Source organism: Dunckerocampus dactyliophorus, chromosome 2, assembly GCF_027744805.1.
Source record: "Dunckerocampus dactyliophorus isolate RoL2022-P2 chromosome 2, RoL_Ddac_1.1, whole genome shotgun sequence".
NCBI lineage: Eukaryota > Metazoa > Chordata > Actinopteri > Syngnathiformes > Syngnathidae > Dunckerocampus > Dunckerocampus dactyliophorus.
Genome location: NC_072820.1, coordinates 22,004,854 through 22,029,170, shown reverse-complemented (window position 1 = coordinate 22,029,170; position 24,317 = coordinate 22,004,854). Strand labels below are relative to the sequence as shown.

General features: G+C 40.3%; 1 protein-coding gene across 1 annotated transcript; it reads left to right on the top strand.

Annotated features, from left to right (window-relative positions):
* Positions 1–435: 435 nt before the first annotated feature.
* LOC129177386 (uncharacterized) lies at positions 436–23,967 on the top strand. The gene is made up of 42 exons (XM_054768469.1): positions 436–455; positions 932–987; positions 1,081–1,107; positions 1,991–2,059; positions 2,760–2,810; positions 4,160–4,240; positions 4,306–4,365; positions 4,459–4,515; positions 4,593–4,658; positions 5,542–5,610; positions 5,722–5,766; positions 5,849–5,968; positions 6,631–6,681; positions 6,755–6,814; positions 7,037–7,105; positions 7,201–7,266; positions 7,347–7,385; positions 7,482–7,556; positions 7,623–7,697; positions 9,017–9,088; positions 10,070–10,126; positions 10,216–10,278; positions 10,445–10,507; positions 10,590–10,664; positions 10,735–10,803; positions 10,874–10,999; positions 11,231–11,296; positions 11,494–11,562; positions 13,969–14,019; positions 14,657–14,725; positions 14,808–14,876; positions 14,940–15,011; positions 15,117–15,158; positions 15,424–15,492; positions 15,579–15,638; positions 15,714–15,788; positions 15,866–15,928; positions 18,865–18,927; positions 20,143–20,217; positions 20,286–20,325; positions 20,401–20,452; positions 20,527–23,967. The coding sequence occupies exons 2-42, from the start codon at positions 940–942 to the stop codon at positions 22,340–22,342; spliced, it is 4,404 nt and encodes a 1,467-aa protein (XP_054624444.1). The 5' UTR covers positions 436–455; positions 932–939; the 3' UTR covers positions 22,343–23,967.
* Positions 23,968–24,317: the final 350 nt, after the last annotated feature.

The window sequence follows — 24,317 nt, the reverse complement described above, 5'->3', positions numbered from 1 at the left end:
ACATAAATGCACTGTTGACATGATTATTTATATATTTTTTGTTTTATTGGAAATTAAATTAGATTTATTAAACAATTAATTGCAAAACCAACAGTAGCATTAGCTTGTAAGTCGGTCATTTAAAGTGTAGTATTATAAGATTATGAGCAATACATTCATGATTGTCACATTGTAAAACGATTTAAATTGATATGAGTAAACTCGTGTTGTCATTGGCAAAAGTTTTTTCCTATTAGGCGATGACGTAATAGTTCGATTTCCCAGCTCTCGAGGCAGTCCGTGAACGCCTCCTGGCTGCAGATGTGCTGGGTGTGGTGAACTTTTGAAAAGTTGTCAGCCGTCACTTGGGTGGTTGGATCACAGTGGATCACAGTGAAGGAGGAACATCTCCGAGAGTCGTCGCTTCGGTGAGCTGCTCGTTTTCAACGCAACACTGCCATTTAAGGCGGATTTAGGTGCTTGGAAGTGATCGTTTTCTTAAACAGGCTGCTGTCAGTCGACTGTCAGTCGACAAATGTTCTGTCTTCAGTATGATTGCACTTCATTATGAGCATTTGGGTATAAGTATAACAAGTTAAGCTGAAATGCTTAATTGTAAACAAAGAAGTGTACTTTATGGTAGCTCTTTCACTGCTTTTTCACTTGAAACCTGTATTAATTAAGGAAATGTGTGTTTTGACTAGAAAACAGCTGGTATGTTGTTATTATGAAACACTTCCGGGTCGCAAATTTATCACAAAGGCAATCTTCAGATGGAATCTTATTCTGTTTAGCATTCTGAGCCTTTGCTGGTGTGCATAGTTGTGCGTGCGTGCGTGTTTTAAAGCAAAATGACCCTAATGAGGATAAGCGGAAAAGATGGATGAATGGTGTTCATTACCTTGCACCTTTCACATGCATGTGAGGCGCCCACAAACTTTTGGCTCTTCAGGCAGCAGGATGGAGTCATGCAGGATGAAGCCAGAACCCAAAAAGAAGGTCAAACCAGTAAGAAGACACAATATATAAAATTATATAAAATTACTTTTGGAAAAAATGCATAACATATGCTTAATAATGTTGTTTTTTGTGTTTTCACAGCCTAAACTGCCTCCTAAGCCTTCTGAGGTAAACTTTCCATGTCTGCCCGGCAACCGTGTATGTGCATGAAGAATATAGTACAGTGTTCCCTCGTTTATAGCAGGGGATAGGTTCCCAAAATAGCCTGTAATAAGTGAAATCCGCGAAATAACCAACTCTATTTTTGTGCAATTATTATACATGTTTTAAGGCTGTAAAACCCCTCACCATACACTTTTCTCAGACAGGTATTAACATTTTATCACTTTTCTCTTTTGTTTAACCAACCTCAAAATTTAGTTTGAATTTGAATGATCAACTTACGAGATTGAATGTAAGAAATTATAAAGGGACTCACGTGTATTCACTCCTTTGATCGTGCCTTGTTCTAGCACTGTTAGGCTGTAGCGTTTTGTATCCTGTTAAATCATATTCCTCCTCCTCGTCCTCTATGCACCGAAGATTCATTTACAGTATTACAGCCGCGTAACTTCTGCCTTCACTCAGCAGGTATGACCGCATACAACAGGAAACAAGCAGTCCTGCACGAAACAGATTAATTGACAATGGTCTACAGCCAATCAGAACGCAAAACACAATGGGTGTGTTCTCCCTTAGGCAATCAGAATTGGACAGTCTATACACGTCTTTAACTCTCATGAGTATACAACACCCTCTACTGGTAGCAGTAGTAAATACAATAACAGACACATACAACAGAGCACCGATAGATCACTCTAATACACCACAAGGGCGCAAAACACAATGCGCGTTCATATGATGTTAAAAAAAACCATGCAAAATTGCACTTAAAAAAATCTGACAAAAACGAGTTTGCGAAAGGTGAACCGCTATGTAGCGAGGGAACAAGGGAACACTGTATATATAATCTGTTTTTATTCAATAAAATAAACACTTCTGTTGTTTACAGACTCAAAGAAACACAACAGAGAATTTGGATAAACCCACTCCTGTTTTGCCGCCGCGACCTACACACTCTGTACGTCTGAGGAAAATACAAATTATTTTTGATTAAAGTTGTTACCTTTACTCATCAAGTAAAGTTAGCAAGCAGTGCTACACTCCGAGCCAGCAGAGTGCAGCGTTTGAGCGCATGGCCCCAAACAAAAAACAAAGACATTTCCTTAGCATGAGCTGTTGTTTGCGTAGACATAGATAGAGGCCGCATCGAGTGTGTTTGTCCACTGCTGCGATACGTCAACATTGCCGCTATATTGAATGGGTCAAGGCTGCGCTGTAAATGTATACAAGTAAATGTACTTGCTTTCATAAAATACCTTTCTAAAAAGACATTTAAGTTAATTCCTCTCGTTTATACATTCACACACGCACTAATATACTTGGGAAACAGTCAGGCACCAAAAACAATCACAATCACATTGTACAAAACAAAAACAATCACATTGTTTTTGGTGCCTAACTGTCTCCCAAGTATATTAGTTTGTGTGTGAATGTATAAATGAAAGGAATGAACAAAAATTTCTTTGTGGAAAGGCGTTTTATGAAAGTAAGTACATTTACTTGTATTCATTTACAGCGCAGCCTTGACACATCCAATATGGTGGCAACATTGACGTATGGCTCAGTGCTCGATGCGCCGTCTATCTATGTCTATGATTATTTTCTATTTGGCTAACGTGACTTAGTTTAATGTTGCTAATGTGCTTTTTGTGCCATAGGAACTGAGCCAAACACAATACCGTATGAAAAGAATAGCAACAGACAAAGAGGTATGATGACAATGATGGCATGTACTGTATTCACCTTGGCAGCCATTTTGAACTCAAGCCAGATTCAAAATGGAGTTGTTATGGTTGTTCTTTCACATGCTAACTGTGTTTAGTAGCCTGAAAACACAAACATCACTGTAATTGTTTCTGTTGAAACGCTAAAAATGGGAAAAACGGATGTTCAATGTAGAAATGAGTAAGTCAAACCCAAAATGGTGGCTCTGTTGAGCTTCCCCATCAAAGTGTACATTTAACACAACGCTAATGTGTCCCATATTTGTCATACTTGAAGACTATTCACATCTAAAGGGTTGCGCTGTTGTGCTTTTCCATCAAAGTGTATATTTAAAACAACGCTAAAGTGTGCAACATTTGTCAAATTTTATGGAAATAGTGAAAAATACAGTTTTGTAAAAGGACAAACAGTTGTTGTGATCCACACGTGAAGTGTGACATTGGTGACATTGCCACCTACTGGCTTGGCATGCACATTGCATTGTTTTCACTAGGGGTGCACATTAATTATTGTCATTGTCATCATTAATTATTATTATTATTATTATCTGGTAACATTAATAAATAGCTCTGAAAAAAAGGCAAGATTACCCGTACTGTGTTGTAGGTGGATTAGGCTGAGCAAATCAAGCGCTCCTTTTCTCTCTGAGGAAGACATTTCGCCAAATGCTCTGCAAGCATTCTGCGATGAGAGGGAAAAAAAAACATAGAGCTTCAACACATCAAACCTTATCAGCCACCTGAAACGCCAGCATCGCTATGACACCCGGGGCACGGGGCTTGTTCCTGTTACCACAGCAATTGAACAGTGAAAAAAAGTTTGCCAGAGACAACCCAAGGGCTAAAGCGATCTGTGATTTTATCATGGAAATCATGGCGCTGTTTTGAAGATACCGCCTTTTGTCGGCTAGTAAAGAGCCACGTTTTGTACTTCTGAGCCGCCGCTGTTTTTTTGTTTTGTGAATAGTAGTGATGTCATGATATTTGGTTAGGATATATCTACAAGTACAGTTTGTCAAATTCAACTTTGAGTCGTTATTTTGCAGTTCTTACCGCAAGGTGTGCACAAACTACAGTTAAGTCTCAATTAAAAAAAATAACATATAAATAAGGTATCAGGTATCAATATCAGTCTTGAGAAGCACGAAGTTATCAGTATCAGCTTGAAAAAAAATGTGGTGCATCCCTAGTTTTCACGCAATTTACTTGATAGTTTGGTTATTGGAATTGATGTTCAACAAAGGACAAATTGTCCCATGACAGTTGAATGTGTGTTTTTTTTAACCATTTCCATGAATACTACTGTCAATAAAGTTGTCTTTCATTCATTTCAGGTTGATAAAAATATCATACAAAGTGAGAGGAAGGAGAAAAAGCCAGAAACTCCTGTGCCACTGCCTAGATTGGCAGAGAAGGTAGTAAAGACTTGTTTTAAGGGAAGTGAAAAAAAGTGGGGACGTTAAACAAATGTTGCATGCAGGAGGGGAACCGTCCCACCCGCCTAAGCCATCGCCATAGCGAGTCCTCCGACGACAAGAAAGTACGGTCTTAATGAAGATGTGACGTCATTTTATATGTTTTTTTTTTTTTTTTTTTGTGCAACATCAATGGTTATTTCCTCTTCTCTTGTCAGAACTCAGGTGGACTCGCCCAATCAAATATCTCCAAAGATGTGCAAGACAGCAAGGAGGTTGTGACTCAGACTTTTGTCTTAACTTTTCTTCTTGTTTCCCACCTTTTTAATATCTCCCCTTGTCGGGTATGTAGAGTCATCATTCGGGCCTGACGGGAATGTTTCGACAAAGCCAGAAAAACAAACAGCCAACATTTGTGGTAAGCAATACCGCCGACACTCAAGTAAACAAGCTCAGCACATGAATATATGACAAGCTGCATTGTCTCCCGCTGACATTAATACAAGAACCCTATTGATTTTGAAGGCAGGGTGAGGGCACAATCGTCACTTATCAGGACAGGAAACCTATTGATTTTGAGTGATATCCGTGATATCCATTCAAAGAGGTCAAAAACTAGTTCCATTGATGTTGCCGGTAGTCGCGGTACTCTCTACACATCACAATTTTCAGTCTCTTTTTTTTGTGCCAAAGTCAGAATTCTGTTGATTTTGACTAATGTCAGTCTTGCTTTAGGCTTACATTTCATGTCATCTCTTAGACAGTCATAGTTGTTTATGTTAGACTTATTGTGTTACATGCCTGGGCAAAAACTATTGATTTTGACTGGAGCCTAAGAGTCTTCAGGTAGGTTAGGCCAAATGTCACATCATTTGTGTCCCTTTTTACTTCTCTACTGGTCCAAACGCTCATCTGACTGCATTTTGAGTCGTGGTTCTTTCCTGAAATTTCAATGATCACATTATGAATGACCAGACGACCATGTTGAGCCATAGAACAAACATGATCAAAATATTCATGATAATATACTACTACTACTACTACTACTACTACTACTACTACTACTACTACTGCGACTAATATTAATAATAATAGTAGCTTCTAGTGGCGGCCATGTTGGGCTGCGTAAGAAGAATGACCGCCACTCCTTCAAGAGCAAGTAAAGTAAGACAAAGATGAACTCTGTGGATAAACGGGTTTTGGGGAGCATGGGAGCGGTGTGTGCGTTTGGTCATGCCTGAAACACACACGCACACACACACTAGTAAAGATGCAGTGAGTCAGTGATGTGTTTCCTGCAGAGTCATGTGACTGAAGACCAGGACAGAGGTGACGACACAGTGACCAAACAGGTTCCTGCCAGCAAACCGGTTGGTACTTTAGTGTTTGTTTTTGTTTTTGTGTATGTGTGTGTGTGTGTGTGTGTCTGTGTCTGTGTGTGTGCGCGCGTATCAGGTGCATGACATGTGTGTGCTTGGCAGGGTGTCCTGAAGGGAATGATGAAGCACCTCAAGTCTACACCAAAGGTATGAGGCACAGCTTGATTATGTCATCACATTCACAGATGTGTCCTGAATTAATCAAACGGCTTCTGTCTTTATGAAAAAGGCTGGTAGTGGAGGAGAAGGAGGCGAGGTCGTTCCTGATCCTAATAAGAATGAGGCGACATCAGAGAAGAAACAGTCTGCTGACAAAGCCAAACAAGAAAAAAGTGCAGAAGCAAAACAAGTAAGAGATTAAAGCGACATCTTATCTTCACTTTTCTGCATTTAATTCTGTTTTATGTAACTCTATGTAATTTTGTTTTGTTATTGTATATTATGTTATTTTATTGTATTTAATTTAATTTAATATAGTTATTTTAATTGTATTTAGTTTAATTATTTTTTATATTTATAACTTAAAATTGCAATGTCGGCCAAATATGGTAAATGTTTTTTTAATGGATTTATTTGTATTATTGATATATATTTCATCCATCTGTTTTCTATGCCGCTTCTCCTCATTAGGGTCGCGGGGATATGCTGGAGCCTATCCCAGCTGACTTCGGGCGACAGGCGGGGTACACCCCGGACTGGTCGCCAGCCAATCGCAGGGCACATATAGACAAACAACCATTCACACTCACATTCATACCTATGGACAATTTAGAGTTGCCAATTAACCATTTATATATTATAATTTATAGTATTATTATATATACATATTGTTAATTAATTAGATAATATATTACATTAAATAAAGAAATAATACAAAAATAATATTTTTTATAAATCCTAAACATATTGATGCAGGTTATTTTAAATGCAGGATTGTGTGTGTTTTATAACATGTTGTTTGAATATGCAGCCGTTCCTAATGAATTGTCTAATATAAACATTATTTTGCAGGACTTTGGTGGTCGTCTAGCTGGAATGTTCAAGAAGCCTCCAGCAGTAACGGTAATAGTGTGAAACAGTTCTTTTGCTTCCCATCAATGTCAGACCTTTTCTTTGTTCATTTTTTTTTTGCCAGGTCCAACAAATGGACAGCGAGTCCGAGGAAGAAGACGAGAAAACGTCGGAACAATCTCATGTTGGTGTTTTCTTTTTTTTTTTTTAAGCACTTTTTAAAGTAGCAGCATCCAGAGGGTGATAAAATGTTCAAAATGACATTATTAGATTTACTGATCCATTTAAAGGGACGGTGTGTAAAAGTATATTGTCAAACCATCAAAACTGATTTAAATCTGTTGTCAGAATAATGAACTCACACAAAATTTAGCTTATATTTTACATATCTGATGTCATTGTGAAGGAAAAAGGAGGTTTCTTTGCTGGCTTCCTTAAAAAGTCCAACAAAGCAGCAGATGAAGCTCCAGCCCAGGTGAGTCACTTTTTGTTCCAAATTCCAGAGAAAAAAAAACATGTGTTTTGGGGAGTATTTTGTGTCCCTAACAAATCTTCACTTTGATATCCCAGGAGACTTCGGGTGTCGATTCGGAGTCATTATCCAGCAATGACAGTTGCAGCGAGAATACAGACAAAGTGAATGATGGCATTTTTCATTTTTGAGCCCGCCATTTACCTGAAGCTAAAATGATGATATTGATATGCTCTTATTCCAGAAAAAGGGAAGACTTTTCAAGAAAAAATATGCAGATGAGGTGACCATACAATGCAACATCTTAGAATGTTTCAGCTCTTCCACAATCGGTAACACGTACTTACTATAGTTTTATGTCCAACCTGTTGTCTTTCAGGATCAGGTGCCTCTAAGCGGTGATCTGTCGGACAGCAGTGACAATCTGTCTGAGACCTCCAAGGGCGCATCTGAGGTGAGCTTCTTTTGTTATTGGTGCATCATCAGTATCATCTTTGTCACATTTCTTGTTTTTTTGCAGGAAAAAGGAGGCTTTTTCAGCGCCATCCTGGGAAAAAAGTCACCCAAGCTTCCCAAAGAGGCCACGCCTGAGCAGGTAAAGTGTACACAATACCAGGGGTGTCACAAGATCGCCTGAGATTAAAACATGGCAAGATTTATTCTTCAGAAAAAAAGTCTTGTGTGTACTGGGCCGGGGATGATAATGAATTAAACACACAATAAATTAAAATGAACATTATAATAATTTTGCCAACCTCAATTTATTGCCATATGCATGCGTGTCTGTTTTTCCTCATCTCTCGCCTCCAAACAGGCAAGGTTTGTGTATTGGTTTTAGCACTTTGGCGCATTTGTGCCATAGAACAATAGCATGAACGAAGTGAGCCTTTTTGTCAGTCATACAGTCTCTTTGTCTCAGTGGGTGGAGACGGGGCCAGTAGCATACACACAGAGTGCAGAAGAGTGTAACATAATAGAAATAAATTAATAGGTAGAAATATATTGTCATTTATTTTTCAAATTTTTTCAATGTACTTTTCTTAAAAGTAAAAAATCTCGTGACAGCCCTATGCAATACCATTTAAAATAAATAAATAAAATAAAATAAAAATATGGCATTGTATTATTGACATCCTCCTCATGTAAGAGAAGGCTTTATGTCCCTTCACAGATCCTGTAGTGCTGTGACAATCTTTGTTTAAGCCTTGAGGAACTTATGAGAAAGGAAATAAATATTTGCTTTTAAGCAACATGTGATGAGGTAGAATTTGCTGCAACATGATATTTTATCTCATTTTGTCTTGTTATTGTTGCTAGTGTTACTGATGTTGCTCATGCTACCTTAAAAAATTACATATATTTTCTGCATTGCTTAATATGGCCTTTATTTTATTTAATTTAATTAATTTATTTATTTATTTTAAAGATGCTTGATATTGACGGTATCCCGATATTGTCTGCCACTCGGTTACCGATATCCATTCCCTCAAAGTATCTGGTGTAATGAACACGTTTCTTCTACTGGATGCATTTCACCAATAAACAATATTTGTGCAAAATAGGACAAATCCTGCAATATGCAATTCAAGTTATAGAAAAAGTGCCACAACATTGCATGTGATTCTTCCTGAGGTGTGATATTGGATTAGAAGTATTGAAGGAAGACGCCTTACTACGCCGACTCTTTGTCGTGTTCTGCTTCAGTTTTGGTTTTCATGTTGTTTCCTGCTTTGTGCTCTTATTTATTTTATTTTGTTTCCAGTTCTGGTCTTTATTAACTGGAAGGCAGCTGATGTTTCCTGGTGGAGGCGCTCTTGTTGTTGTTGTTGTTGTTGTTGTTGTTGAGTTTCTACTCTCTCATGTTTTTTTTAGTGCGAGAGGTGAACATTTCAAATCTACTTGTGTGTGTTTCAGGAGAAAGGAGGAGCGTTTGGCGCCATGTTCAAAAAGTCAACCCGAATGACTGATGTCCCAAACACTGAGGATGTAAGAAGCTTCTCTCATCTTTCAACCGGGGCCTGAGCATGATATGAGATTATGAGAGGGAATGTCAGAGAATAAGAAGTTGTAGCAGGAGGGATCAGTATTGTCAATGTAGTGTTGCCCATCAAAAAGCACTCACAAGCAGCTCAGTCTTTTTTGTGACATAAAAAACACCACACAGAAGCGACAGTTTTCAACATAGTTCTTTTCCTTTTCATGTTTTTTACTCGCTTTTTTTCAAATGATTCATGGCCAATTATGCAATCATTACATAACACCCCGCCCCCCACCCAGAAAGATTCAGCTATATGTATGACAGAAACTTACAATGAGATATGAAATGATATGACTTGCGATATAAAATGATATATCAAAAGATTAGATACAAAGTAAAATAAGATGACATGAAATGTAAATTACGTGTGAAATACGTTACAAGATAAACTGTAAGAAGTATGGGATAGAATTTAACGGAGGGGATATATGACAAAATTATATGACCTGATATACTGTAAAAGTTTAGCTGCGAGATGAGGTGAGCTAAAAGATGAGGTACATGAGATGTAAGATGGCACATACAGTCTGATGAAACAACTTGATGAATAAAAATCAGATGAGATAAGAATGAGGTGGCATATGAGATGAGATATGAAATGAGGTGACGTAATTTCTCAAATTTGCTGACTACGAGATGAGAGAAGATGGAATAGCATAAACGATGTACAGTAAGATCAGCTGAGTTACGAGATGTAAGATGAGACATATGATCAGATGAAATGAGAAGACTTGACCTACAGAAGTGGATGAGATACGAGTGATGATAGAAGGTAAGATGAGGTTTGAAATGTGATAGTAGAGTAGATGAAATTTCAGTGTACATTTATGAGATGCCATGATATAAGATCATCTTTTATTAGCCCCCGGGTGATAACATTTATGCGAAATACTTGGTCATAATCTTCATCTTTTCTCTTGAACTAACAGCCACAAGACGACAAGCACTCTGCAAATGAAGACGGAGGCTCAGAGGAAAATTCCAAGGTGAGTTCATCTGCATGCTTCTTCAGAGAAAGATGACGCAAGGAGGGGAACCGCACATAGACCCTTAAACACATTTTGTTGTCTTCCAGGAAAAGAGTGGAATATTTGGGGGAATATTCAAAAAGGCTACCAAATCCGCTCAGCTTGATGAGGTAAACGTGAACATTTTTGTGCAATGTGGACATTTATATCTTGGGCAATGTTAGTTGTTTTTTCTGTGGAACATCAGTGCCCAGCAGTTCTTTAAGAGAAAAAATAATGAGGATGCTGTCACTTACCTACACACGGTCAACATGGTGACTTCATCTTGTGTTGCAGGATGAGACTCTGCGGGATAAAAAGCTGTCAGCCAGCAGTGAGAATTTATCTGAGGGCAAAGCGGTACGCGGTCGGGAATGTTTCCTGTTGAATCCTCAATACTATCTGCTTTTCCTCCTCAATGTTGTCTGTCCTTTGGCATCAGGACAAAGACCGAGGTCTGTTCGGGGGCTTCCTCAAAAAGACACCCAAGGAAAGAGGAGAAAGGGCAGACTCACTGGTGAGTGTTTTGTTACATTATGGCATATTTTTTTAATCGCTCGCATTTAAGCAGATTCATTCAATTTCAGGATGGGGAAGAGGACAAGGAGCCCACGGCGGTGGGTAGTGATGATCTGGTCGAGAGGAACGTCACCAAGGTGACTAAGCAAAGCCTCCATGCTTGAATGGCTTCAGAGTGGTACGTTCACTGACTCCAACTCTTTTCAGGACAAAAACATTTTCAGCAACATGTTCAAGAAGCCCCAGAAGCCAACAGAGGGTGCTGAAGCAGACCTGAACAGTGAAACTCAGAAATTTGGGAGCTCTGAGAATTTGTCGGAACCTGTCTCGAAGGTATCAAGTTGTTCTTGTTATTTATTTGCGGTGTTTGTGGTTTGAATTAAATGTATTAACGTTATTTTTATTTAAAATGTGCATAACCTTGCTTTTAAATGTTTGTTATTTTTGAGGGCGCTATAACTTCTCAGAAGTGAACTAAAAGACCAACGGGGAGAGGTTCGATTGCAGGAGAATCTTCAGTCTCTAACTATTCAACTGCATTTTGTCTCAAAATTTGTGTTTCAGGGTAAAAAAGGAGGCTTTGCGGGCATTTTCAAAAGATCAGGCAGCATTGACAACCTGCTCGATGAGGTCTGTATCAATTCTGTCCACCAAAAAACTTCCAGAATGGATCTGTAACCTTAAGAAAATAACCTATAAGTGCTTGATTGTTCAAACATATTGCACACTTAGTCAACTATAAGGCTTATAATTGTCAGCTGCCCCACAGTCGCGGAGTCGCTGAGTTTATCTAAAATGTGTCTCGTTTTGCATGTTTTCCCCTCAAGGAAAAAGGCGCACTCTTCAGTGGACTCAAGAAAACGCCAAAAGCATCTATAAATGATGAGGCTGCAGGGGTGAGTTGGCTGTAATGTCATCACAGGAATCAAATTGAAGTGAACTTTTTAGTAGGGTTGGGCATCGTTTCAATTTGAATGATTCGGGTTCCAATTTTGATTCCTCGTTTTGATTCCGATTCCTAACGGTTCTCAATTCCGATGCTTTTAAAAGGCAAGGTCGTAAAAGTTTGCAGGATTTAAATGAGAGCACTATGTGATTGAAGTTTCTTTTTACAGGAGTGCACTTTCACAAAAGATGTTTACTTTTGAAAAGTAGTATACTTTGTTTGCTGCCTCAATGTTGTCATGCCCCCACCGGGTGACAGAAATGTTTTTGCGATCCCCTGATTTGATCTACTATTGAGAAACTGATATCTATTTATTTATCTGTAGCGTACAGACTGAACTCAAAACTGAAACCAGCCAAATGCAACAAATTGGAGAGCAGTGAAGCATACAAGCGTATTTAAGAGTCAAATTGCATTCTAAGTACGACAAATTCATACGTATTGGCAGGTCTGCCCTGGGGCCCGCCTCACTATTTGAGAACCACTGGTAAGCTATTTTTTGACAACCTTATTTTGTTAACACATTGAAACAGGATCAACAAACGCACTCTTATTTTGAAGGCTGTAAGTGTGTTGTGTGAGTTGAGAAGGTCCCTTGAATGTTTCTAACAGAGATGGACTGTGCAAATGATGAACTTTAATTACATCGAACTTCCACATCAGCGAGCATCCTAAAACCGTGGCTTACATTGGCATGAGACAGACGTCATTTATTGTTTGACTTCCCTAATGCTGATTGCTTAGAGGAAGTCCGACGTAGCGCATCAAAGACAAGGAGGTACTCTTCTACACCATGAATGTGTGAACATTAATCATTAATGTTGGTCGTGAACCCTCTGTTGCATGATATCATTGTGTTGCAAATGTTGCACTGAGCCGACCACTCTTTTTTATGACGTAAAAGGAATAGTTTGTATTTTTTTACATGAAGTTGTATGACATCCCTATCAGCAGTGTAGTGCATCAACAGGTTGGATTTCAGCGATGAGGGACATAGTTCCGGTTAGCTGGTGGGGCCACTTAAGTAAAGAGTATGGCTTCTCAGAACAATATGCGTTCAAAAGAGTAATACATTTGCATCACAAAAAAGCCTCCTCAAAAAAATCAGGCCTCACAATCGCTCAGCGTTACTTTCTCCCCTGTCTCACGTCGCATCCGCACATGTTAACACTGTGGAACACATACACAGCAATGGACGCGCAGTGATACGACGGGAGAGAAAGTAATGCCGAGCGATTTTGGGGTCTGATTTTTTTCAAGGAGGCATTTTTGTGATGCAAATGTATTATGTATACATTGTTTTGAGAAGCCAAACTTTTTACTTAAGTGGCCCCACCAACTAACCAGAACTATGTTCCTCATCAACAAAATCCGACCAGAAGTCAGAAGTGGGGGGTAAGTCACCTTTTTGGACCCACAGCCCGGCTCGTGTTCCCACAAATCTCCGCGTACCAGGAGAGTGGTGGTAGGGATCGTATAGCGATGTAATTTATCTCATTTAGTGTGTATTGTGTAAAACTAAGACAGGAACAACATCAAACTAAAACACAAAGTGATTACATACCCACCATCCACCACTATAAGCTTCGAGTTTGTTTTTCTGAGAGAAGATTATAGTGCCGCTGCTTGATGTGTGCGCTAACAGGCAGTGTGCCAGCATGAATTAACTTGAAGTTGTGCACACAACAAATATACACATTATCACTCAATAACGTCATCAAACTTTACCTTTATGCATTCCCACAGAGTATCAGCATTTGGGACACACAAAGTGGGACACTCGCAACAAATAACATAAATATGCAAAAACTTCAAATATTATATCAAATATTCAAATATTATATTATTTTTTGAATAAAATAATGGCCCATATTTCCAAAATTGATATGCATTTACTTAAAATTGTATTTAGTTATTTACAAAAGTATTTTTCTTTGTGTGTATTTTTTTTTTTTTATCATTGCACCTGAAAGATTTCCTCGGCCCAGTTCTGCTCCGCCCACGGAACGGTACTGGGCCCCGGCCCGGTGGATGGGGACCCCTGCACTACACTACTGATGGGGATGTTGTAAAACTTCATGTCAAAAAATCTGAACTATCTTTTAAGCCAAACTTTTTAGCCGCTTCTTCTTCACTGGTGCTCGCCGGCTTCTTCTTTGTTGGTGTTCATGGCTATTTCTTCCAGTAGATGAAGTGGGCATCGAAATAAAAACATTTGAGTGTTCCCGGGAGAATCGAAATGTTAGTCCTGGTTCCCATCGATACCCAAGACTCGATGCCCAACCCTACTTTTTAGCTTGCATATTTTTTGAGAGAGAAATTGTCCTTCAACCAAAACATCACAAACTCATTGCAGGAGAAGAAGTCGTCCAGTATAGACAATCTATCTGAAACCACCAACACCAAGGTATTGCAAAAATGTTAATTGAATTGAATGAGCTGATTTGAACAAAATTTTAATTAGATTTTAAACTAGATTTTAATTTATTTGTAGGTAAATACAATTGTATTTTATTTTTGCTTTTTCAATTTTATTTTATTTTATTTGACTGATTTTTTTAATTAGATTTTTATTTTACATTTAAATTAGATTGTATTACTTTTTAAAGTATATTTAATTAATTGTATTTTATTTTATTTATAAATACAGTTGTATTCAATTTCATGTAATTGATTTATAAGTAAATTTTAATGTTAAACAACGTTTTAATTGATGTATGAGTACATTTATTTCATTTTATGATTTGTATGTGTATGTGTGATGTGTATGTGTGTATATATATACAGTATATATATATATATGTGTGTGTGTGTGTGTGTGTATATGTATGTATGTGTGTATGTGTATATATATATATATATATATATATGTGTGTGTGTGTGTGTGTGTGTGTGTGTGTGTGTGTATGTATATGTGTATATATATATGTGTGTGTATATATATATATATATATGTGTGTGTGTGTGTGTGTGTATTTTTTTTATTTTGAGGAAATTCAATTTCAACAATTACCTCAATAAGTAATAACTGCATTGTTTTCAAGGAAAAAAGCATTTTCAGTGGCATGTTCAAGAAATCTCCAAAAGCAGCCGAAGAGGGTGCAGCTGATGAGGTGCGTTGTCGACACAACTTTTGTGCCGTGACAACACAGACAGATCATCACCTTCATCATTGTTATTGTCGTGACTGTGCAGGAGGCGAACTGTGAAGATAAGGAGTTATCAGCCAGCAATGAAAACCTGATGGAAGAAAACGCACCAAAGGTACAAATAATGTTCACACTTTTTCTCTTTTTGTGACTTTTGTCTTTAAATGTTGGTTCCTAGGAAAAGAGTGGAGGTTTTGCTGGAATCTTCAAAAAGTCGCCTAAACCAGCGCCGCGCTCCGTCACCACCAAGGTGACGTCAGCTGTCAATACTCTTTGCTCAATAAATCATAAAACAAACAATCAATTGCTCAGTAGATAATACCTAATAGCCGGCAATGTCATCTTTTGCTTCTAGGATCCTCTCAGTGACACCAAGGAGACGTCCGACAACCTCGCAGTAAGTGTCAAAGTGGTTTAATTACCCGATGCTTGGATTGAATGTATTGCAAGTCAAGTTCATATGTATGGTAAATGAGCAGAATTCAATAATTAATTGCCAGAATCAAAAGTTTGCATTGCAAATCAGCAAAATGCAAAAGTGACTTTTAGTGCATTTTGACATTTGCATTTGCATTTCTCTTTACAATTGCATATCTTACTGTGCTGCGGCTGAGAGGCAATGGATGATGTTTTTTTCTTGTTTTTTTTTTTTTTCTTGAAAGGGTGACATGTCAGGAGATGAACTATCAGACAGTAATGACAATCTTTTAGAAGCTGGAACCACAATAAAGGTGAGTGTAAGCAGTCTCAACATAATACAGTGAGAATTGTCACTAAAGTACGTTAAGAATGACTTGTTTTGTGTTTATTTTGTTAGGAGAAAAAAGGAGGCTTTGCCGGGATGTTCAAGTGGACTCCCAAAGCCGCTGGCAAACAGGTGTGGTGTTAATTAAGAGATGTGAAAGACTTACCGTAGTTACGTGGGATGCTGACAAGTTGTTCATGCTCGCAGCAGGACAATGAGGAGGCGGAACCACCAGTTGGAGGCGGGCTGAAACGCAGGAGGACCATCCGGAAGAAGAGACGAGTCAGTGTTTGCTCTTGCAGAGTGACCAAATAGTTATCTGATGGATGGATCTCACCATCATTGTAATGCTCCCTCAGGTGGTATCGTTCCGAGTCAAGACAACCCTTCCCAGGATACCCAAACTTAACGTGTCATCACAGGTAGACGCTCGTCATGCTTTGTGCTCTCCTTGAGCGTTAAAGACCTTTTTAAATATATGAGGAAATATCCAGTGGAATTGTAGTCATTGTAGTTGTCTACAGTACAACAGTGGTTCTCAACTGGTTTGGCTCCGGGACCCATTATTACCCAGCTCAAATTTCTCAAATATCTTATATTTAATGTAAACAGAGCTGTTTGAATTTTACATAAGATACAAAATGTGACATTCAACATAAACGAAATGCATTTCAACATATGTGTTAGCTTGATGCTAATTTGCATGGAAAATCCCATACACAGAGATAGATAGATAGATGCTTTATAATCTCCAAGAGAAATTCATGTTTCAAGCAGCTCTCCAAAAATCATAAAAAAGTCATAAACAATCAAGGCAAGGCAAGGCAAGGCAAGATAAGATAATAAAAATAAAAAAAATACAATAAGAATACATACATACTGTAAATAAATACTACGTATCAGTTCAATTTCAATTTGTAGTGCAATAATACATAATAACAGAAGTAATAAAAATAATACATAATAATAATTATTCATAATAAGGTCCAGTCCTGTGTGTGTCCCCCTCTGTTGTGTTGAAAAGCTGCATGGTGTGGGGCAGGAATGATCTGCTCAGTCTTCTGGTTGAGCAGGGCAGTGATAGTAATCTGCCAATGAAACTGCTCTTCTGTTGGGAAATGATGGTGTGCATTGGATGATGTTGGTTGCCCATGATGGAAAGGAGCCTCCTCAGTGTCCTTTGCTCTGCCACAGATGTCAGGCTGTCCAACTCAGTGCCAATGACAGAGCCTGCCTTCCTCACCAGTTTATCCGGGTGTGTAGTGTCCTTCTTTTTGAGGCTGCTCCCCCGGCACACTACTGCATGCAGGAGGGCACTAGCTACCACAGTCTTGTAGAAGATCTGTAGCAGCTTCTTGCATACGTTGAAGGACACCAGCCTTCTGAGGAACTACAGACGGCTCTGCCCTTTCCTGCACAGAGCATCTGTTGGCAGTTCGGTCCAGTTTATCATCCAGATGATATGACCCAGGTATTTATAGGTGTGAACCACCTCCACACAGTCAAATTTTAATGAGAACAGGTTCTGGGTGTGTCCTGTTCCTCCTAAAGTCTACCACCATTTTCCTGGTCTTGGAGGTGTTGAGGTGCAGGTGGTTTGCGTCGCACCAGTTGAGGAAGTCCTGGATCGGTTTCCTGTACTCCATCCTCCTGTTCGTTCCTGATACTGTACATCCCACGATGGCCGTTTCATCCGCGTACTTCTATACATAGCAGAGCTCAGAGTTGTACTGAAAGTCGGACGTGTACAGGGTAAACAGAACAGAAGAGAGCACAGTTCCCTGCGGTGCTCCCGTGCTACTGGTCAGTGTCTTATCTGCAGTTCCCTAGTCACATGTACTGAGGTCTGCCAGTCAGGTGGTCTGTGATCCATGCCACCAGGTGTGATCCTACTCCCATCTGTGTCAATTTGTCCCTGAAGGACTGAGGCTGGATGGTGTTAAAGGTGCTGGAGAAGTCCAAATATGTAATCCTTACAACACCACTGCCTCTGTCCTGCTACATGCTAGCAATTAGAATTATTGATTTTACATGGCGATTTTGAACACCTCCAAATATGACAATTAAATAGATGATTAAGATGCACTTTCCATTTAAACAGCTGATAAGCAAAAAATAATTTGAGACAGGGATGACACTTTCGTTAGTAAGCTACTGATGTTGAATGTTGTTGGTCTTCTTCTATGACAGCGGGTTTCAAATACAGTGGAACCGGCCTGGCTGTGTGGGACGTGGCTTGCTGGGTGGTGGAAGGCAGTCCCTCTCCTTTCATTCTCAGTGATAATTACACGTTCACACACGCGTGCACATTTATGCACGTATATATACAAGTACATGCACACATACACATCTACAGTACAGAGATACTTGTACGCGTACACACTCACATAGGTACTTCCCCACATAACTCACTGATTTGGGGGTGGAATGGCTCAGGTGGTCGTCTCCCAACCTGAAGGTTGCGGATTCCATCCTCCGTCCTCCTGTGATCGTGTCGAAGTGTCCTTGGACGAGATGCTGAACCCAGAGTTGCTCCTGATGCTTTGTCATCAGTAGGTATACGTGGTAGCAGTGTCAATGTGCTTTGAGTGCCTTGGAGGTCGAAAAGCACTTTACAAGTGAAAGACGATTTGGTGTTGTTGGTTTTATTACATTATTATTATTATTATTATTATTATTATTATTATTATTGTGTGCATCACAGTTATTGTCATTCTGTTGACTATCATGATTAAGGTTTTCATTACTATTATTACCAACAAGGAGTATGACTGTTTCAATTTAGTGTTATCACTGTGGCTGTTGATATGCACAGTTTGAAATGCACTTTCATTTGTCATTTATATGCATTTAGAATTGTTTTATGGATGTAAAAATATAAAATGTGTGTTTTGTGTTAACATTTTACATTACTTTAGATTGTACTTTTTGAGACTTTGTGGTGTAACTGTGTTAGTTAGCAAAGAATTACAGATCAACCGCTGATGACATCATAGACGGGCGATGGAGCTGACTTCCGCTTCCTGTTTACAAGTATTAGTAAGCTCCTAACAAGGACATTTTGTGATAAAAGTACATTAAGAACACAGCTAGACTCAATGCAGTGTATTAATAACACAACAACACATTCATCATATTGTACGCTAATTGAAAAACACTACAGAGCGTTGTTTCCCTTTATAGTATTAATAGACGACACCCCACTGCATTAAAAAAAACCTATTCAGAATAAAAGCATAAGATTAAGACCCGTGACCCACTGAAAACGTTTCTGCAACCTACTAGTTGAGAACTACTAGTCTACAACATTCCTCTCTATTTCAGTGACTTTTTTTTTTTTTTTGCTTTTGCACCACAGGCGGACAAAAAGATGCCCATCATTGAGGAGAGCATGGAGCTGCAGGAGATGACCCCAGCAGAGGTTAGCTAGATTGACTGTTCCCATAGGAGGCAATGCACATAGATTTAAAGGTCCAATATTGCAGTGGAACTTGATTAAGTCGGTCCCGTTTATGTGGACAACCCGACTAAGTCTCATCAAGTCCAGCTCCACCTTGTTCTTACTGTTACTAAAAAGTACCTGTTTAAGTCAACGTAGACAGGCATAGTCTCTTGCTTTTGTCGACATAAAATTAGAGAACCAATTTCTATGAAAAATTTATTCGTTTATGGTGACATAAGACAAGAGTTACTATTAGGGTTTCCCACAGGGCTGCAATTTGTTTGTGGTGGTGGTGGGTTGGGGTCCTTGTCGAATTTCCAAAAGTGAGTAAAAAAAAAAAAAAAGTTAAGTATACATGTTCTTTCTTCCGTCGCTTCTTTTCGTCGTCTTTTGTAATGTCACAAACTAGACTGAGTCGCCTGTGAGTGCGTTTTAGATGGGTAGGGGCCTATAGCAGCACCCATGTTTTTCGTTAAGAGGAGTGATACGTGCTTTCATGTCAGAGTCACTAAAAGACGCTTCACAAGATTTGTCGCTTTTTTGAAAAAGAGTATGTACAGGGGTCTTGTTACTTGCTAAACATAATGACAGTGTCGTCTTCTAATTCTCTGGCCGACCAGGTGCGTTGTGTTTATGAGCAAGGGCGAACAGGTAGCTCCAAATCTATTTGTGGCGGTCCAAATGTATTTGTGGTGGCCACAAATAAATAAATGAATGCATGGGAAACACTTCATCATGTTCGCTAAGCAGCAACATAACTACTGTCTAGGTAAAACAGCGTTGAAACGTGCACACAGTGACTTCCTGTGCAAGTAAGCTACAAAATAAAAGCATGGCTGTATTAACCAGCAATTAACAAAATGCACCCATTTATTTATTAAAATTGTTAGCCACTGGAAGAAAGATTTGTGCATGTATGAAAGCTTGGTCATTGTAGTTAAGACAAAAGAATACAAATAAAAATATGCAGAAATGGAGGAAAACCATGTCAACAAACTGCTGTACCTACCCTTACCCCAGCCTTGATACAAATGTCAGATGTCCCACAATAGTTTATTGGAAGTGCTTTTAGAAAGCCAACCCTAACTCTAACTCTAACCATGAGCCTCACCCTGACCCTAGCTCCAACCCAAACCCCAACAATTCTTGACTGTCATTCAAGTGTAAAAAGAAGTTAACCTGATTTCTTTCCAGGACAGCACAGTGGAGGTCCAGCAGGTGGAGATGGCAGCGTTCCCAACTGAGGGCAACCCTCTTGAATCAGAAGAGGTGTGTGCATGTGCGCATTATTTTATATAATAATGTTTTGTGTCTTGATTGCCACGTTTCTCCTACAGGAGAACGACGGCCTGTTGGACTGGTGGAAAAATGTAGAAGGTGAAGTTTGACATCATAGGCCTTTATTTTGACACGTGTGTCTGATGCGTCTGACATCCATATCCTGCCCTCCAGGGTGGGCCGAGTGGAACGAGGCAGCCAATTTCCAAGATGATGAGGACCAGATGTATGTGGAAGATTTGCTAGTTGGGTAGGTGTAGCTAATGAAGTGGTCACTGAGCGTCCTTTCCCTCCCTGCAGGGCGATGGAGGAGGCAGCTGACCGTGTTTACATGGGCGCGCGTCTGTTTGTGCACCTCTTCAACCAGCGGGGGGCGTCCTTGCAGCATTCCATCCTGGAGCTTTTGGCTGTAGCCGACGCCGCCGACCAGTTTCACAAGAAGACTGTGTCAGCTGCAGTGGGAGGAGGCGTGGCCAGCGTGGCTGGCAGCCTGACAACCATCACGGGACTCATCCTGGCGCCGTTCACGTTCGGAGCCTCCATCATCGTCACAGCGGTGGGCATCGGCGTGGCCACGGCAGGCAGCATCACGTCGGCCACGGCCAACATCACAGACACGGTTCACTCCAACATGGACCGCAAGAAGGTGGAGAAGATGATCCAGGGCTACCAGGAGCAAATCAAGGACATCCGGGAATGTTTGGAGTTTGTGCAGGAGGGTATGGACACGCTGCAGGAGTGGGACTTTGAGAAGTACTCACAGAGCGCCAGTAAGAAGGCTCTGAACCACAACATCAAGCACGTGATGAAAGAAGGCGGCCGAGCCGGGAAAGCCCTCATGATCAACACGGACAAGCTCATCAGCACCGTGCAAGTCCTGGGCGCGGCGGGCGGCGCTGCCAAAGCCGCCCAGGCCATCAGCGTCACCACGGGGGTGATGTCGGCACTCTTCCTGGCTCTTGACGTCTTCTTCCTCGCCAAGGATTCCCACGAGCTCCGCAAAGGTGCCAAGACAAAATTCGCTACCAAGATCAGGGACGTGTGCAAAGACCTACAGGATGGTCTCCTGGAGCTGAACAAGGTCAAGACGCAGCTGCAGAAGACCATGGATGGCATTGAGGTGGAGGAATATGAGGAGATTGAGGAGGTGGAAGAAGAAGTCGACGACGACTTGGAGTCAGATCCCAAGAAGCTGGCCGAGCTGGAGCAGGAGCTGGACCTTATGGAGGAGAAACTGGACAAGAAGATTGAGGAGGAGAAGAAGAGTAAAGATTGGGAGAAGGACAAGGAAACCAGAAGCACCAAGGGAAAGGAGGAGGAGGAGGAGGAGAAGAAGGAGGAGTCAGGAGATAAGAAGAAGGAGGGGACAAAGAAGAAGGATAAACAGGACAAAGAAACAGAGAACCGAATAGCAGCTTGGAGAGAGAAGCAGGAAACAAGTTTGTTTAAAAAAACTGTTGACAAACCGCTAGAGATCAAACCTCCTAGCAGAACTGAAGATTCCAAAAGGAGCGCCAATCCAGAAAGGGAACAAAGCCACAGGGAAGACAGAGGGTTGACTTCGAGTCCCACAAGACGACCAGACAGCGGTAGCACAAGGACGCATGGGAGCGAGCGAGCAAATCAGGAAAGTGGATCTGCCAAAAACCAAGGCAACATGAAGGACAGTCGAAAGAAGGCCGTTTGGGAAAGTGGAGTCAGTGACTGGAGGACGGAAACAGGAAGTACAGACAAAATGAGAGGAAACCAAGACAGAAGGGACTCTTCGGAGAGGGAGCTGCAGGCGATGAGGGAAGGGCACGGAAAAAGCGACGCTCGGAGGGAGTCGCATCGGAGCCTCAAAACCAGCGGGAGCGAACACATGGATGAGAGGATATCTGGCAGCCGCAGGAGTCACCACGGGCGAGTGGAGGACAGTGGCGAGGAAAGACGAGGAAGTCGAATCGAGAGCGCCCGGAGGAAGTTTGAGAGAGGGGAGGAGGAGGAGCAGCGAGGGAAGAGTCAAGAAGAGCGTCGGAGAAGAGGAATTGACCGAGAGAGGGGAGGAAGTGAACGAAGTCACCGAGGGTCTCGCCATCATTCCAGCGTCCTGCTTGATGATGGACTCTACATTTAGATTAGAAGCTGTTTACACTGCTTGTCTCATACCTTGATTGGTCCTGTTCTCATTAGAATTTAGTAACATTTTAGACAAAAAGTCACACTGGGATAAGTAAAAACTGACATTTTGGGTGTTAGTTGAAAATGTGTCAGTGTGCGCTCATAACTTTTTTTTTTTGTACAATTTCCTACAAAATTCTCGTGAGGGTACGCTGGCCAATAATGAAAGATTGGAAATATTAAGAAGATCAAACAGGATCATTTTATATCATAGTGCAATATATGAACTCCTGAGGCCGTCAAACCTCAATAATTGTGCGCACACAGAATTGTGCATTTTTAAACTCATCATCCTCAAAATGCCATCAATAAAATGCACATGTGTTTGTTGTCCATAACGTACGTGCCTGCCCATTCCATAACCCCACTGCCAGCATGGGCCACCCCATCCACAACACAGGTGCATTTTACTGTATTGATGGTATTTTGAATGCACAGAGAGACTGAGGCCCATTGTTGTGTCATCCATCCACAAGCATCACCTCATGTTGCAAGGATATGTACACAATGCCTGGAAACTGAAAACATTGGGATGCTCTGAATCGGCATGTATGGTATTTGAGGCAAATCGTGGTCACATCAGATACTAACTGGTTTTCAGACCCCTCCGGCCCACCCACAATACAGTTAAACTGCAAGTTTTTGAGTGGCCTTTTATTGTGGCCAAAATACGGCACACCTGTGCAATAATCATGCTGTCTAATCAGCATCTGTATATGCCACACCTGTGAGGTACCTGAATGATGAACGCTCACAACAAAGATTTAGACAGATATGTGAACAATATTTGAGAAAGGTGTACATAAGGTGTTTTTGTGTACATAAAACAGATACACATCTTTGACTTCAGCTCATGAGAATGGGAGCAAAAACAAAAGTGTTGCGTTTATATTTTTGAGTGTGAAAACAATCCCCTAGAGCAGTGGTTCCCAAACTTTTCACAGCCAAATGGACATATGAGCACATATAGCATGAGACTATGCACCAAGCAAAAATGCATAGCAGCACAGAGCTAGCATTACAAACAAACAAATGACAGGCTCATACAGCTCAGAAAACGCACTAAAACACCACGTGAGAAGACGGTGTCAAACTGACTTATTTGTTCATCTAAAGCACACACAACATGTATGATAATGTAAATGATTAAATTTGATTGTCATTAAATGATCAAACATTTGAGGTCCACAGGAGAGGTTCTGGGCAACATCTAGGTCTGCTTTTGATTTTTTGAGTTATTGCCGAAGAATATTTTGTGAAAAGTTACATAGTTTAAGATATTTAATACATTTCCTATTTAGTGGTGCCTTGTAGGCCTATTTGCTTCCATGTAGTGCCGCACCTTCATGGCTGCCATTTTTAAAATACCAGTCAATGTTCTTTTAACTGGTGTTGGATTTCATACTAAAGAAATAAATTATTACTTTACGTTCCTGTGTTGATGGTCTTTACTTTTTAATTTGAATGTATACTGCCATGGACGCCGTAAAGGGGGGAAAATTTAGGACGATTCCAAGGGCCCATGACTGACAAGGGCCCTAGTAAATAATTTTGCTATCTGGTGGTGATTTTTTTAAATTTAGTCAGAACACGATTAAAACAATCTCTTGTATTGGGAGCTACATGAAATGCTTGGGTCATTCTGTTACAACGTCATATGCAAATTAGCCAATGACGTCATCTAGCGACTTCTGGACTTCTAGGACAGCCAAAAGCTTCTTTTCTTACTGAGGAGCTGGCAAAAGTGCCTGTCTGACAGCAGTTGCAGGGCAGAGTGAAACAATGTTGCCAGTGCCTAGTAAAAAAAAAATGTCTGGGAGTGAAAAAAGGAAATAAAGAAAGGTGAGTGATGAAAGAAATGAAAAGGGTGTCAATATGTGACTTGTTATTTTTTTTAGCCTAGCCAGTCTGCGTGTCGTGGAAATTAACTT